Raw genomic sequence first — 16,906 nt, 5'->3', positions numbered from 1 at the left:
CATAACGAGATCTGGCGCCCTCTTCTGGAGTGTCTGAAGACAGCTACAGTGTGCTTATGTGTAATAAATAAATAAATCTTAAAAAAAAAATAATTCTTAATTTTTTTTGAGATCTTTCAGTATCTTACTCCGAAGCCCAGGTTTGCTTTGAACTTGGAGCAACCCTTCTACCTCAGGCATCTGAGTGCTGGCATCCTGGGTCTAAGCCGCGATTCCTGGCATCTGAGTGCTGGCATCCTGGGTCTAAGCCGAGATTCCTGGCATCTGAGTGCTGGCATCCTGGGTCTAAGCCACGATTCCTGTTTCTCAGTTTAGCAGTACTTAAATGATACTCCAGGTCCACCAATGTTAGAATTCCTTAATGCGGACCCCTAGTTTCTGAGAGCCTCTATCCTCTCTCACTTCTTGCCTGCCAAGCTGCCACTCCAAGTACTTGCTACTCCGAACATGTCCCAGGCCCCTTGCTACCCTCACTTCTCTGTCTGAATACCCCATGACTGGTTAGGTCCCTTTCATCACCAATACACTATTGGTACTGACACCCCGGCCACACCTAAGTTCCTTTTGTCCTGTGGCTGCTGACCATGGTGTTTTACCCGATGGTGACTCCTCCTGGGGCCTGTGTCTGCAGAGTGCCTCTCTGCACTGCAAAGCCCTGAGCCTGGCATACAGATCCATGCTTAGGGAACGGTAATGGATTCTCTAGCTCCTCTGGGAATTTAGATGTCTTAGCCTGTTTCACTTTGGGTCTCATTTTTGGTGCCACCAGTCTGCTCCGCAGAGCTGGTCCTCGGGTTCCCTGTCTAAATAAGGAATGAAGGCTTGCTTCCCTCATAATTAGGTAGAGTAACTCAGGCCAGTCACTCAGCTCCTGCAGTACACAACTATGACCACCTGGTGACACTGCTGGGCTACAGCTAAATTTGGCAAGTGGCTCTGAAAGCTGCACCACCTCTAGGGGGTGCTGGTAGGTGAAGTGTCTCAGCAGGATGTTCCCACCGTACCAGGATCCCTACCTACCTCTCACAGAGCTGGTCCCTCAGCCCGGAAGCCGCATGCATCTGCTGCCCAGCAAACCCTCTCCCAGGCAGCAAGCAGGGGTAGAAGTGCAGGTGATGAAAGGAAGAAGGTGGACAGGTAGGGGTCCTGCTACCTCTTGGGGGTCCCTCCCATAGCTAGTCCTCGGTTCAAGGTCTGACCTGGGGCAGGCCAAGGCTCCCCATGCAGGGATAGGAGCTGTGTAGCCTGGCTCTGTAGTGACCTGGGTTTCCCCATACCTTCTGGGATGGGTGAACAACCTGTTTTCTCATCACGGGTCTCCGGGAGAATGAGGGGCCTAGAGGAGGCAGAAAGCTGCTCACATGAGTCTCCTCGATCATAGCTGAGGCCACACTGACACTGTCAGAGGCCAGGGATCACAGGGAGTGGGTGGGTGAGGATGGAGGGTCGGGAAGCAAGCATCTGGGAAAGGTAGCAGGGCCCCAAGAAGTCACGGGGTACACAGAGGTAGACTCGTGCAGGGTGAGGACGACCACGGCTGTATCCATCACTGACTCCAGGACCACAAACAGGCAAGACAAGGTTGGAAACTAATGCTGGCCACACCCTCACCAGTGATGCTCAGGAAGGGAGGAGGGAAGCCATGATGCCAGCTTCTAAAGAGAATCCAGGCTGGCTGTCTTAGAAGGATGCTTACGCCCACCTGCCCGCCTGCCAAATGCTTTCCACGTTACAATGGTTTCCAAGAGCGGGCGCCCGAGACTTCAGGGCATGGTGTGATCTATCTAGGCTTCCTTCTCTGTCTTTAGGTAGGGTAGATTCCTAGGCCCCAAACCTGTTAGTTACTTCTATTGATCTTGACGGTTCCCAGTGAGGTCCTTGAAACCTTGAAATTTCTGAGTATGTGGTTGCTAGGTCCCCCTTCCATTTACTCAGTGTCCGCTCTGCATGTGACAGTTTCTAAGCCTCCCTTTCCACTGTACTTTCATACTGCTTCCTTTGTATGGCAGTGTCTAGATCACTTTACCTCAGTTTCTCGGTTCTCTTTGCATATGACAGTTTCTAGCCTTCCCTAGTGGATCCCTTGAAGTATGTGGAGGTACCTATTATAGATCTTTTGGGTAGAGTAGAGTTAGGTCTCCTGGCCTCATTAACCATGTCAAACATATGCATAATGGTTTCAAGGTTTCCCTTCCCAAGCTTCCTGGATTCTCAGTGTGTCTGTTGATCTCTAGGTCCCCAGTCCTTTGTCCCATGGATCCCTTGTGCATCCCCTTTTTGTCCCATGACTTGCCTAAGGTCCCTTTCTGTTTTAGGTAGATGCTTTCTTCACATTTCCCTTCCTTCTGTGATCAATAGGACAAAGCCAAAACTTTTGACAGGAGGGACCGTGGAAGTGGAGAAGCAGTCTGGCTGGGTCACCTAACTGCCCAACAGCCTTGTGAGGCTACAGAGGGTAAGTGGATGAAGACAGAGGCAGAGACAGAGACAGGGAGAACATGGGTGGGGTCTGCTGGAGGGGAGTGTTGGGAGGGTGTGGGAGCAGGGCTTCTATAAGTATGTGAGTAGGACACCCTTGATCCCAGGGTCTACTGGTCAGAGAATTCTTTACAGAGAACCCAGGGCAGGGGAGGGCAGGGGAGGCAGGAGGAAGGCAGAGGGAGGCAGGGGAGAGCAGGGGAGACAGGGGGAGGGCAGGAGGATGCAGGGGTAGGCAGGTGCAGGGCTGCAGCTTACCCAGTGGCTCTTCTCACCAGGGTCTCCTTTGGGGCCAGGTTCTCCCTGAAAGAAGTCAGAGACAGAAGTAAGGAAGGGAAGGGAAGGGAAGGGAAGGGAAGGGAAGGGAAGGGAAGGGAAGGGAAGGGAAGGGAAGGAAGGGCAGAGAGCAGGAGGTAGAGGAGGGGGCCAGTGTGAGGGAGAAAGACTAACAGAAACCTGTGTAGAGCAATTGTCTCGCACACTGGGTTCAGTCTGTGGGGAAGGGCAGAGCAACAAGGAACCCAGGACAACAGTTGTTAGGACTGAGCACAGATTTCAAGAACTTCTTATCACATAGCACAGAGAGCTTGGAAATACCCAGTGCTTTCTCATGAAATTGCAGAAAGCCAGGCCTTAACAGAAAGAACACAGGCCAGGGTTATGGAGTTTTCCTAGGTCCAAGAACAAAACCAAAATGGACTTTCTGTAATAAAGGTAAATTTCCCAAAGAATGGGGTGACCCATCTCTAATGTAGCTGTCTTGGGGCCCTCAGCACTTCTCAAGAAAATAACAGAATGGAGCTCTTCAGACTGCACCCCTCCCATCCAATAAAGCATTTCAGAAAAAGCTGTGTGAAGAAAACAAGATACAAGATGAGCACGTAAGAGAAAGATCAGTCAACAGAAATACCCATAGCTAACGCGGTGTTGTAAGTAGGAGACAAGGTATTTAAGCATCTGTGACGGGGCTGGAGAGACAGCTCAGTGCTGAAGAGCACTGGATGCTCCCACAGGAACCCAAGTTCAATTCCCAGCGCCCACATGGGAGACCACAACCACCGGTAACTCCAGTTTCAGGGACTCTGACACCCTCTTCCGACTTCTGCAGGCAGCAAGCAGGCTTGCATGTGGTACGCAGACATACACACAGGCAAAACACTCATATGCATAAAAAGAAGCTGTAAAAAAATTAATAAAATATCTATGACAGATATTCTGGACCATGAGATGGTTCAGCAAACCTGGCCAAGTGGGTCCCGGAATCCACAGTGGGAGGAGAGAGCTGAACTGTGCCCTGTCTTTCACACATGCTCCCATCACTAAATACACAATAACAGTAAATAAAATAAAATAAAAACTAAACATTTCCTAAAGATTAAAAATCTGTTTTTTAAAGACTATGAGCACATGAGTGTAGACTCCAATAGAGGCCCCGGAGCTGGGGTTGCTGGTGACTGTGAGCCATCTACAATGGGTACTGGGAACTGAACTCGGGTCCTCAGAGGGAGCAGTTATGCACTTAACCACTGAGCCATCTCTTCAGCTCCCTAAAAGTGTATTAAAAGAATCAGTGGGGGAGGGGGAGGTTAGAGAGATGGCTCAGTGGTTAAGAGCACTGATTGCTCTTCCAGAGGTCCTGAGTTCAGTTCCCAACAACCACATGGTGGCTCCCAGCCATCTGTGATGGGATCTGACGCCCTCTTCTGGCATGCAAGCACACATGTATTACAGAACACTGTATAATATATAATACAATAAATAAATCTTTAAAACCAGAATGATTCAGGCTAGACCGTCTAGTGATGCATGCCTGTAACCCCAGCTTTGGGGAGGCCAAGGCACACGGGTTGCCTGGCATGAATTCAAGGCCAGCCTAAATTAGCTAGATAAGAATTCCAAGTCTATCTAAGCGATACAGTGAGATCCTGTCTCAAGAAACAAACAAAACAAACAAACAAAACAAAACAAAGAATCACCTGGGATTGATATGCTATGTGACAAGGTGGAGACTGGTAGGGGACATGGAAATTGTTTTTTAAAAATCAAATGGAAGCCGGGCGTGGTGGTGCACGCCTTTAATCCCAGCACTTGGGAGGCAGAGGCAGGCAGATTTCTAAATTCGAGGCCAGCCTGGTCTACAAAGTGAGTTCCAGGACAGCCAGGGCTATACAGAGAAACCCTGTCTCGAAAAAACCAAACCCAACCAACCAACCAAACAAACAAACAAAATCAAATAGAATTCCTGAAAATAAAATTTCCTTAGGCCCAGGGCCCAGTGAGATGGTTCAGCAGGCAAAGGGACTTTGCCATTAACCTGAAAACTCGAGTCTAATCCTCTGAACCCACATGATAGGAGGACAGATCAATTATTTTAAGATGTGCCCAGACCGCCACTTCTGCCACAGATTTTGTGTGCGTACATGTACAAAGAAATAAAATGTGATAAAGATCTTACATTTTGTTAGGAATAACAGAAGCTTGGGGAGGTACGCATACATATGTGCAGACAAACCTCTCATTCGCATAAAATAAAATAAATAATCTAAAAACCATGGTAAGAGTCCAGATAGATCAGTAAAATGCTTGCTGAGTTCAGACTTCCAGCACCCTCACAGGAGGCTGGCCATGGCACCAGCAAACCCAGGAATGCAGATAGGGCAATCTCCGAGGCTTGCTGAGTAGGTGAGCTCTGAGTCCAGTGAGAGATCTTTTCTCAAAAATGAATGAATGCAAAGGAATGAATGGATGCATAAGATGGAGAGTAATAGAAGGTACCTGATACTGACCTCTGACCTCCACGCATGTGCACATACACATACTACAAACTGAGGCACTGGACTGAGAGAGATGCTCAGTCAATTAAGGTTGCTCTACAGAGGACTCTGGTTCAGTTTCCAGAATCCACACGGTGGCTCACAACCATCTATAACGCCAGTTCCAAGAGATCTAATGCTTTCTTCTGATCTCCACAGGCACCAGGAAGTTGGTGCACAGATATGCATTCAGGAAAAAGCGTTCATACACACACAAGTTAATTAAGAAAAGAAGAACCTTTGTGGTGCAGAGCTGCAGTCCCTGCTCCCTAGGAGACTGAAGTTTGAGGACCCTAAGTGTGTGACTTGCCTTCATCAGAAGCAGACACAGTGAGCAGGGGACAGGGCCATAAAATACACCTGAACAAACACCAAAGAGAAACCACATGAGGAGAAACCACGCGAGGCATGATCTCAGACAATCTTCTAGAACTACGAAAGACAGCAAACACAAGAAAGATACCTGGCAAAGTCTAGGACATCAGGAGACTAACCAGTCTCTTTGACACAGATCAGAGAGGGAACCACAAGTGAAATGCAAAACTATTTTGAATTAAGTAGAAATAGAACTTATCAAAATTTGTGCAATATAGCATAAGGAGTGCTCACGGGAACTGGCAGCAGTGATGTAGGTATTAGAAGAGAGACCAGAGTAAATAGCTGAGGTCTGGTCACGGGACATCAGAACAGATGGAGCCTGCAGTAAGCAAGAGAGAAGAAACAGCCACATTCTCGCAGGTGACTGTATAGGCACTCACACCTCTAACATCCCTCCACACACACACACATACACACATACACACACTTGGAAGGTCGAGGCAGGAAGGTCCAGACCTCAAGGTCATCGTGGACCACAGAGTGGGGCTACATAGCAAGCTCTGTCTCAACAAGCAAACAAGTGCACGTGGTCACAAAGCAGTGAGGCAGAAAAGGAAAAACTGAGAAAGCCAACAAGAAGTTATATAATTCTTTTTTAATCTACTGTTTTTTTTTTAAAGATCAATAAAAATCACCAAGATTTTAGTCAAGCCAAGATAAAGGAAGGATGATTGAAATTATTATCAGAAACAAAAAATAGGTATTTCTAGGGATCTTATGAACATAGAAAAAGGTCACAGGGCTGGAGAGATGGCTCATTGGTTAAGAGCACTGATTGCTCTTCCAGAGGTCCTGAGTTCAATTCCCAGAAACCACATGGTGGCTCACAACCATCTGTAATGGGATCTGATGCCCTCTTCTGGTGTGTCTGAAGACAGTGACAATATACTCAGATACATAAAATAAATAGAAAAATGTTTTTTACAAAAGGATCATAAACAAACATTATGAACAACACCATGCCCATATATTTTATGGACCTAACAAAATGGACCAATCTCTCTCTCTCTCTCTCTCTTTCTCTCTTTCTCTCTCTGGTTTGGTTTGGTTTGAGACAGGGTTTTTCGGTGTAGCCCTGGCTGTCTTGGAACTCACTATGTAGATGTAGACCAGGCTGGCCTGGAACTCATAGAGATCCACCTGCCTCTGCCTCCTGACTGCTGGGATCAGAGGTGTGTGCCACCACTGCCCGACTGAAGAGGATAAACTTCTAAAGACACAGAATGACAAGACTAAACATAAAGAGACAGTCTGATGGCTGGGGTATGGCTCAGTGGCTCAGGGCCTCAGCACTTGTCCGGTACACAGGAGGCCGTGTGTTCAATTCCCAGTGCCTCAGAAGGAAAATGCAAAACAAGCAACAGCAGCAACAACAAAACCAGGAGTCCTAACTTACAGCTGGGCACAGTGGTGCACACCTGCACTCCAACACTGGAGAGGTAGAGGCAGGAGGACCATGTTCAAGTACAGCCTGGGCTTCAGATGATATGGAACTTTGTCTCAAAATAGAACAGGAGGAGGAGGAGTGGGGAGCACAAGCTGAACAGATAAATCTATTGAAGAAATTAAACTGAAGCCCAGTGGTGGTGGCGGCGCACGCCTTTAATCTCAGCTCTCAGGAGGCAGAGGCAGGCAGATCTCTGAGTTTGAGGCCAGCCTGGTCTACAGTGAGTTCCAGGACAGCCAGAGATACACAGAGAAACCCTGTCTCAAATCCCCTAACTACCAAAAAACTAAAAGAAAAAAAAAAGAAATGAAATTGATAATAACCATTTAAAACAAAAGGCTTCAGGTACAGATTGCTGGCGTTGACCTGTAGGGATATCCTCATGTGTACAGGAATAATCACCTGTCCAGAAAACAAAAACAACAAAATCTGGTGGCCAATAAGCTGAGGCAGAATTAGAAGGTAGGGTATCCAGCAAGGGGGCAGGGGTACAGGGCAAGGGGGGGGGAGAGGAGGGAGAGGAACTCTGGGAAATACTCAGGCAGGAAGATTCGCCACCCCAACTCTGAGGAAATTAGACACATTAATTGAAGTAACCAGTCAGGTGGTAAACATAGAATGGTATCAATAGGATAATTGAGCCAGCCTAGCTTAAGAACTAGGCATGGGTGGAAAAGCCAGTGATTACATTAACCCAAGCACTCAGGCATGCTGCAGCCTGAGCTCTACCACTGACCACCAGCCCAAGGCCCTAACAGTTTATATGAGACTGCAGAGCTCTGCCTGCCTCTGTCTCTGCCCCTGAGTGCTGGGATCAAAGAAAAAAAGATATCCGGGTGGATTTCTGTGGTTTGAGGGTTAACTTGGTCTACACAGCAAATTCTAGAACTTCCAAGGCTACACAGAGAGACCCTGTCTCAAAATAGAAAGAAAGAAAGAAAGAAAAGCAGAAGAAGAAGAAGAAGAAGAAGAAGAAGAAGAGAAGAAGCAGAAGCAGAAGAAGCAGAAGCAGAAGCAGAAGAAGAAGAGAAGAATGACCCCTCTTACCATTGTTTTTCTTTTTTTTTTTTTTAATTTATTTATTTATTATATGTAAGAACACTGTAGCTGTCTTCAGACACTCCAGAAGAGGGCGCCAGATCTCGTTACGGATGGTTGTTAGCCACCATGTGGTTGCTGGGATTTGAACTCTGGACCTTTGGAAGAGCAGTCAGGTGCTCTTACCCACTGAGCCATCTCACCAGCCCACCATTGTTTTTCAACACAGTACTTACTGGGAGTCCTAGCCAATACATTAAAACAAGAAGATATAGGGACTGGAGATGGCTTAATGGTTAAGAGCACTGACTACTCTTCTGAAGGTCCTGAGTTCAAATCCCAGCAACCACATGGTGGCTCACAACCACCTGTAATGAGATCTGACTCCCTCTTCTGGAGTGTCTGAAGACAGCTACAAGTGTACTTACATATAATAAATAAATAAATCTTTACAAAAAACAAAAACAAGAAGAAATACAAAGTATATGGATTTGGCAAACAACTATTTTGCACACAACTTGATTTATCTATGTAGAAAATCTTGAAATAACTGTAATGTGATTTATCTTGTTTTTTTTGTTTTGTTTTGTTTTTTGTTTTTTCGAGACAGGGTTTCTCTGTGTAGCCCTGGCTGTCCTGGAACTCACTCTGTAGACCAGGCTGGCCTTGAACTCAGAAATCCACCTGCCTCTGCCTCCCAAGTGCTGGGATTAAAGGCGTGCGCCACCACCGGCCGGCTGATTTATCTTGTTTTTTTTTATATTATCTTGTTTAAAGAATCCCTAGTTGCTAGCAACTGGCCTTTGGAAGTTCTTAGAACTGCTTGACCCTATGAGCTACCTTCTCTGGGAACAGAAGGGGATATAGAAAAACCAGCACAGGCTGAGAAATGATATTGACAGGGTTGGAGAAGAGAAGGCAGCTGGTGCACAAAGAGATGGAGTAGAGACCGGGTAGGGTTAGAAAGAGAAGATGGCTAGAAGAGAACTGGGCCTGCAGGGTGAGACGAGAAGACCACTGAACCAGAGAAGATATTGTTAGGAGACAGGAAAAGAACCCACAAAGTAGTGAAGACCAGCCTCAACTAACAAAAATGTTCCTGGAATTAATTACAGCAAGAAGACACATTAATACATAGAAGCTCATAAAAGCCAGCAGTGAGCAGCTGGAATTTGAAATTAAAATATGTAATATATGTATATTACTATTGCCCAGAGTGGTGGCACATGGCTTTAGTCTCAAGCACTTGGGATGCAAAGGTGGCAATGTCTCTGTTAGTTAAGAACTAGTCTGGCCTATGCAACCTTGACATCTAGGGCTACATGGGAAGACCCTGTCTCAAAAAAGCAGCAGCAGCAACAAAATAAAATAATTAAAGACCTGAATGGCACAATCACAATGAATGAAGGCAAAGCAACACATGAACGCACGAAAGTCAGTATCATCCGGGAACTGCAAAACTGCAAAATAGTAGGGAGATCATCACAGCAAACATCCAGGCTAGGTAATCCCAGCACTCAGGAGGCTGAGGCAGGACAATCTCTTGAGTTTGAGGACAGCCTGGACCAAACCAAAACCAAACCAAAACCAAACCGAACCAAACCAAAACCACCACCAACAAAACAGCTTCCCAATGAAACAGGATTGCACACCTACCAGGATGGCCAAAACATCCAATGACAATACCAAGTGGAGGTGAGGATGGGGGAGATGAAAGTCTCTCATGTTGTGAGGACTTCGTATGGTTTGAGTGAGAATGACCCCATAGGGTCACTAGTTAGGGGAACTGTTTGAGAAGGACTGGAGGTGTGGCTGTTTTGGAGCAGACATGGTCTTGTTGTAGGAGGCGTGTCACTGGGGTGGGCTTTGAGGTTTCAGAAGCCCACAGTAGGCCTAGGGTCTCTCTCTGCCTGTTGCCTGTGGATCACGATGCAAAGCTCTCAGCGACTGCTGCAGCACCATGCCTGCCTGCTGCTACGTTCCCCACCACAATGACAATGGATTAACCCTCTGAAACTGTAAGCAAGTCCTCAATTAAATGCTTTCTCTTTTAAATTGTCTTGGTCATGTCTCCTCACAGCAAGAGAAGAAGACAGAAGGCAATGTGGTACGGCTACTTTGCAAGACACTTTGGTGGCTTCTCTGATCTCTTCAGCAGGGTCTTCTGTATCCCATGCTGGTGTCGAAATCACTGTGAAGCTGGGAATGATCCTCCTGCCTCCACTACTCCCCCAAGTGCAGGGATTATAGGTGTTTATTCCCATGTGTGTGTGTGTGTGTGTTTCCTGTGAGGCATCCCTCTGCCTGTGAAGGTCGAAGAGACTTCCACAAAATCCCCCCCCGTACATCGTTCCTGGGCCTATTTACAGATGATCAGTAGAAATGATGAGGAAGGATCAAACTTTACATATTCAGGAGTCTCAGTGAGCCTAAAGCAGATTAGACACAGAGAGTATCACACCCAGCCACACCACAGCCGTGAGCTGTTGACTAAGGCTGTGGAGAACATCTTACAGGCACCACACACACACACACACACACACACACACACACACACACACACAGGAGTGGGGGTGGGAAGAGTGACAATTTATTTCTCATGAGAATCTATATAAGCAAGAAGGTCATAAAGCAATAGCTTTAAAGTAGGACAAGATGATAAAGTTGCCAACATACACTTCTATACTTAGCAAAATATCTTTAAACAACTAAGCTGTAATAAAGAGTATCTTAGCCAGGCATAATGGTGCACACCTTTAATGCCAGTACTTGGGGAGGCAGAGACAGGCAGATCTCTGTAAGTCCGAGGCCAGCCTGGTCTATCTAGTGAGCTCCAGGACAGCCAGAGGTACATAGTGAGAACCTGTAAAGTATCTTACTACTGATTGATTGGTTAAAAAAAAAAAATCGTATTTTATGCTAATGAATGTTAATTTATGTTAATATACATGCAGCGCCCATGGAGACTAGAAAGAAGGGATTGGATTCCCTAGAACTGGAATTACAGACAGCAGTAACCATGTGATGCTAGGAACCAAGTCCAGATCCTATGCAAGAACAGCAAGTGTTCTTAACTGCCAAAACACTTCCCCAGTCTGGTCTCAAACTCTTGAACCTTCTGCCTCATAGCCTCTCATGTGTTGGGAATGCGTTTGCCTGCTTGCCTGCTGCCTGCTGCCTGCTTGCCTGCCGCCTGCCGCCTGCCGCCTGCCGCCTGCCTGCCTGCTGCCTGCCTGCCTGCTGCCTGCTGCCTGCCTGCCTGCTGCCTGCTGCCTGCCTGCCTGCTGCCTGCCTGCCTGCTGCCTGCCTGCCTGCTGCCTGCTGCCTGCTGCCTGCCTGCCTGCTGCCTGCCTGCCTGCTGCCTGCCTGCCTGCCTGCCTGCCGCCTGCCTGCCTGCTGCCTGCCTGCCTGCTGCCTGCTGCCTGCCTGCCTGCTGCCTGCCTGCCTGCCTGCCTGCTTGCCTGCTGCCTGCTGCCTGCTTGCTTGCCTGCTTGCCTGCCTGTCTGCCTGCGTGCTTGCTTGCTTGCTTGCTTGATTACAAAGCTGTAAATTGGACTTAGGGTCTCACAGATGCTAGACAAGAGCTCTAACTCTGATCAGCACAACCATTCCCTAAACATAGTTTCAAATAAACTATGAGACTTGTACTATGGGAAGAGCTAACGGATGTTCTTTAAGCTAAAAAGAAATAATATCAGAGAGTATACTGGTTAGTTTTTATTGTCAATGTGACACACTCTTAGAAGCATCTGGCAAGACAGACCCTCAGCTGAGGAACTGCCTCCATCAGATTGGCCTGTGGCATGTCTGGGGCGGGGCAGGGGGAACAGTTTGATTACTGATTGATATAGGAGGGCCCAGTCCACAGTGGGTGGAGCATCCCCTAAGCAGGTGCTCTGGGATATATAAGAAAGCTGGCATGAGCATGAACATGTCCTGGAGAAACCAACCCAGTGAGTCCTACTTCTCTATGGTCTCTGCATTCTTGAGGGATGGACTGGAACCTCTAAGGCAAACAGACCTCTTCTTTCCCGGGCTGCTTTTTGTTATGATGCAATCACAGCCACAGAGCATTAGCCAGGAAAGGTAGAAATCTGGATCTTCAGAAATGTATAGTATTAGAAATGATATATACATGAGCAAATTTAAAAGGCTACAGTTATCCCTCTGTATTCGTGTGGAATTCATTGTCCTGTGAAAACCGAAATCGACGGGGGTTCAAATCCCTCCATAAAAGGCTTCGTCTTTGTATATAACTTGTAGTGTATAGAGAAGTGTCCATCAGCCTCCAGATTCCTTATAATATTGATGCAAAGACTCTATACGGTTGCTGCTTACAGCTTGAGAACTGATGCTAAGACCTGGGTCTCAGCTGGTGGTGGCGGCACATGCCTGGAATGGCAGCTCTGTGGAGTGCTGACATTTGTTTAAAATCACTGTAGTTTTATTTACTTGTTCTGCCTTTGATGCAGGCTCACACTCCGTAGCCCGGGGCTGATCACTCACTTTCTAACTTACTCAGGCTGGCCTAAATGCGAAGCGATTCGCCATCCTCAACCTGCCAAGTCCTGGAAGTACAGGCATGAGCCACCATGTCATTTCAGACGCTGTTAACTATGCCCACCTAAAGGGAAGCATTCCGTGCAGTGGTGGTGCACACCTTTAATCCCAGAACTCTGCAGGCAGAGGCAGGGCAATCTCTGTGAGTCGGAGGCCAGCCTGGTCTACAGTTCCAGGACAGCCAGGGCTACAAAGAGAAACCCTATCTTAAAACAACAACAATAACAAAAAAAACAAAACAAAGAAGAAACAAACAAACAAAAGGCCTGGGCCTGGTGGCACAGGTGTATAACCCCTGCTGCTCAAGCGGCTGAAGCAGGAAGGTCCCGAGTGTGAGCAGAGTGAGCTGTGAGCACCTGAGTCAGGTCCCGAGGGAGGGGCCGGAGAGACTTGCTACTCTGGACCCCAGCTCAGTTCTAAGTCCCCATCTCCAGGACATATGACATCCTCTTCTGGCCTCCAAGCTCCCCTCCCCCTACATATACATGATATACACTCACACACATATACACAAAAATAAATCTTAATAAAAAAGATGGCTAGGGATGTAGCTCACTGGCAAGAGTCTTTGTTTAAGCCGGGCGTTGGTGGCGCACGCCTTTAATCCCAGCACTCGGGAGGCAGAGGCAGGCGGATTTCTGAGTTCGAGGCCAGCCTGGTCTACAAAGTGAGTGCCAGGACAGCCAGGGCTACACAGAGAAACCCTGTCTCGAAAAACCAAAAAAAAAAAAAAAAAAAAAAAAAAAAAAGAGTCTTTGTTTAGCATGTACGAGGCTCTGGATTTGATCCCCAGTAACCAGAAAAAAACAAATCATGATTTTAAAAAATCGGCACATGGTCAATATGGAGTAGAGGGTGTCTGTCTGTCTGTCTATCACTCTCTATTTTATTTTTAAACTATAGTTTTTTCTTTGTTTATTTCCTCTCTCTTTTTTCTTCTTCCCTCCCTTCCTCCCTTCCTCCCTTCCCTCTCTCTCTCTCTCTCTCTCTCTCTCTCCCTCTCTCTCTCTTTCTCTCTCTTTCTTTTTCTTCCTTTCCAAACAAGTGTTTCTTTGGGTAGCCCTGGCTGTCCTGGAACTCACTCTGTAGACCAGGCTGGCGGCTGCATCACGCAGAAAGCTGCTGACATTTAGGCAGATAAATGAAACTATCAATGAACTGAAGAGCAGACTCTGAAAAATGCAAGGCTCATGTTGCAGATGAGAGATGAAGTTTAAATACATGGGCACCAACATGCATAGACAGCGCATCGCTTTGCTGGTGTGGTTCCCTCAATAGCAAGCAACACAAAGTCCAAGGTGAGTATTCTAGAGATACAAATATTAATTCCACAGAGGCAAAGGCAACACTGAAATCCTAAACATGTACCTGCTTAGTGACAAAGACTCAAAACACACGGAGCCAAAGCTGTCTAGACTAGAGAGAGAGAGAGACGGGCAATTCTACATTCAGAGATGGAGAATGAAAAAACAAATACAGAGTCCAAGAGGCAGAAAGAAACAGATGCAGAACCACAGGCAGACAGACTGACAGAAAGGGATGGACAATGGCTCTCAGCAATGGGGAGCAATGCCAGAAGGGAATCACACATTCCTGAATCACACATGAAGGGCCAGGTGTTCCAGGTTCAGGAACCCAGGCTGCTGGGGTCTTGGAGGGGTGGGCATGGGAGGGCGCTGCATCACTTACCGGAACCCCCATCAAACCCTGGGGGCCAGGTTCCCCAGGCAGTCCCTGTATCAGAGAAGGGAAAATAATTGAGTCAGCTGGTGAGAGCTGTCATCTAGTATCCCGGGACTCCCCAGAATCCCCCATGTGAGGTGATCTGTTCACTCACTCTCTCTCCCTTCTCTCCTGGGTGGCCAGAGGTTCCTTTGGGTCCAGAAGGGCCTGGGGTTCCCTGAACAACAAGACAGAGGCTCAGCCTTGTGCTGCGGTAGGCAGGACAGGGTGGACAGGGGATGGGGGCCGACTGAGGAAATGGAGAGGGAGGCTCAGCGCGGGCCGGACATCGCCATATGCCCAGCACACAGCATGCAGGTCAGCCTGTTAAAGAGGTCTGGAGTCAGATGTCCTCATCCTGTGTGCTGGCTGCAGCCAGGAGAACTCCCCCCTTTACTTGGCCTCTTGTTGGGTGAACTGAGTTAAGAAGATTTATGGGGAGTACTTTGCATATCAAAGTACTGACTCAACGCATGGCTGAGCAGATGGGTGAATAGTGTTATACATGGGTGGAAGAACTTGGATAATGACTTACCATGTGTCCAGGACTCCCAGGGGCACCCGTGGGGCCAGGAAGTCCAGGAGGACCTGAATAAAACACAATGTCTTCAGGAACAGAGAGGACCACAAGGCTAAGAAGTTCCCCATCAACTGTCTCTGAATAGCTCAGTCCCTCCTCCCTCGCCCCCCATGGTTGCTTCCTACCATCCCCCACCTGGACTCAACTTACCCATGGGCCCTGGGGGGCCTGGAGGACCTGGGGGCCCAGTGGGTCCTTGGGGCCAGTGGCTGCCCGTCTCAGTGAAGGTATTAGACAGCAGTGGATCCCCTGGGAGGGAAAGACAGTGAGTGTGTCAAGCTGGGGGAGGCGGGCAGTCAGGCATCACCTGCCGGTCCTGTGGGACAGCCTGGCGCACAGAGAAGAAGAGAGAGCTGCGTGTGTTCTACCTCTGCCACAGTCTAGCTGGCTACATCCAGAAAGGCTCCCTCCTTGGCTGACCCTGTTCTGTCACCCTCTGAGAGGGATAATAGTGAAAGCTGCCTTTAACAACTGCCTACAAGTCTCAGGCTTGCCTGCACTGGGTTTCGTGGGGCCCGAGAGACTAGCACTGCTGCTATCCGCATAATAGGAACAAGGACAATGAGGTTTGGAGCAAAATCAAAATAAAATAAAATTAAAAAAAAAAGAATGATGATGTTGGAATAAATGATGTAATGAGAGAATGGATGAAGGAGCGGGGCCCAGTTATTCATCAAGTGTCAGAATCGGATGGGGTGGAAACTCTAGCAGCATGTGGGTAAGCTGGGTCAGGCTTCCTGAGGGAGAGGTCTAGGATCTGCTCTGCTGCTTAGCTGGGAGATGGAACTGGAGCCACCCTAAGCAACAGGGCCAGGGCTGTGGCCTTGGGAGCTCTGAGCTGTCTTGAGTTAAGCCTTGAGTGTCTCAGCACTCTGAGGGCTGGATTGCAGCCCCTCTGAGGCTTGGGGAGGGCCTAAGGTGTGTGGCACGCGACCTTCCTCTCCAGGCTCAGGGTCCTTCCTCTGTGAACGAGGGAGAGGAGCAGCACCTGCCCAACAGCTGGGTGACAACTGGGCAAGCGAGGCACACGCCTAACACCTGACAGATGGCTTAATTCGCCCCACCTCAAACCACTGGGACTCCAGGGGGACTTACCATGCAGGGAGACCTGGCCATAGGGTGGCCCTACAGGGGCTGGAGGCCCTGGGGGTCCAGGTGGACCTGGAGGCCCTGGAGGTCCCATCTTTCCAGGGGTGCCTGCGGCTCCTGTTTGGCCAGGGCGTCCTGGGGGTCCCTGTGGGCCTGCAGTAAGAACAGGGACTAGTGGGCACATGGGAGGTGGGGACAAGGATGTCTGGGACAGTGGATATAAAAGCTCTGAAGTGCACAGACCTGTCCTCTTGGCCATTTGTGACAGGAAAGAACACAGCATCGTGACCGCCATCTCTACCACGCTGTTCTGGCTTCTGTCTACAGGTTCCCAGACCTCCCAGTTCCTCCAAAGAACCCTGGTTAGAGGGGTTAGGCACTGATGTTCCTTGCCTGCCTAGCTATCCGCCATCATGGAAGTAGACTAGCTTCACTCCACCAAGTGCCTAGCTCAGGGTCGGCTGAAAGAAGTATATGAGCCAAGTTGATCGAGATGCTTCATAGCCCAGGCATGAACAGGAACACAGGAGGGCTGGTGAGCTGAGGGGCCAGGCGTGTGGCAGAGGCCTATCCACCTCGACTGTGCTAATTTGGGGAAGGCAGCCTCTGAGTCTCTAGGCAGGAGGGATCCCTACAGAAGCTGGAGAGAGCCAGCTTGGGGTTCTGGGGCGGGGCTCAGATGGGGGATGCTCACCTTTAATCCTACCACTTGGGAAGCTGAGAAAGGCAGATCTCTGAGTTCAAGGTCAGCCTGCTCTACACAGCAAGCTCCAGGCCAGCCCAGGCTACACAGTGAGACCC

At 48.4% G+C, this 16,906-nt stretch overlaps 1 protein-coding gene across 4 annotated transcripts in view; it reads right to left on the bottom strand.

Annotated features, from left to right (window-relative positions):
* Positions 1–16,906, bottom strand: part of Emid1 (EMI domain containing 1) — a 46,854-nt gene that overhangs the window by 8,409 nt on the left and 21,539 nt on the right. For 3 of the 4 annotated variants that reach the window (XM_021177367.2, XM_085829129.1, XM_029483064.1), the window contains exons 8-13: positions 16,112–16,258; positions 15,167–15,265; positions 14,972–15,024; positions 14,552–14,614; positions 14,404–14,448; positions 2,737–2,781 (exon numbers count right to left, since the gene is read on the bottom strand). In XM_021177367.2, coding sequence (XP_021033026.1) covers positions 2,737–2,781; positions 14,404–14,448; positions 14,552–14,614; positions 14,972–15,024; positions 15,167–15,265; positions 16,112–16,258 — 452 coding nt within the window. The remainder of the gene's footprint in view (positions 1–2,736; positions 2,782–14,403; positions 14,449–14,551; positions 14,615–14,971; positions 15,025–15,166; positions 15,266–16,111; positions 16,259–16,906) is intronic. The other variant, XM_029483065.1, reaches the window with a different exon arrangement.

Source organism: Mus caroli, unplaced genomic scaffold, assembly GCF_978045245.1.
Source record: "Mus caroli unplaced genomic scaffold, Mus_caroli_1 scaffold_13, whole genome shotgun sequence".
In the NCBI taxonomy this organism is placed as follows: Eukaryota; Metazoa; Chordata; class Mammalia; order Rodentia; family Muridae; genus Mus; species Mus caroli.
Note: the sequence above shows the minus strand (reverse complement) of the source record. Positions and strands in the feature narration are given on the sequence as shown.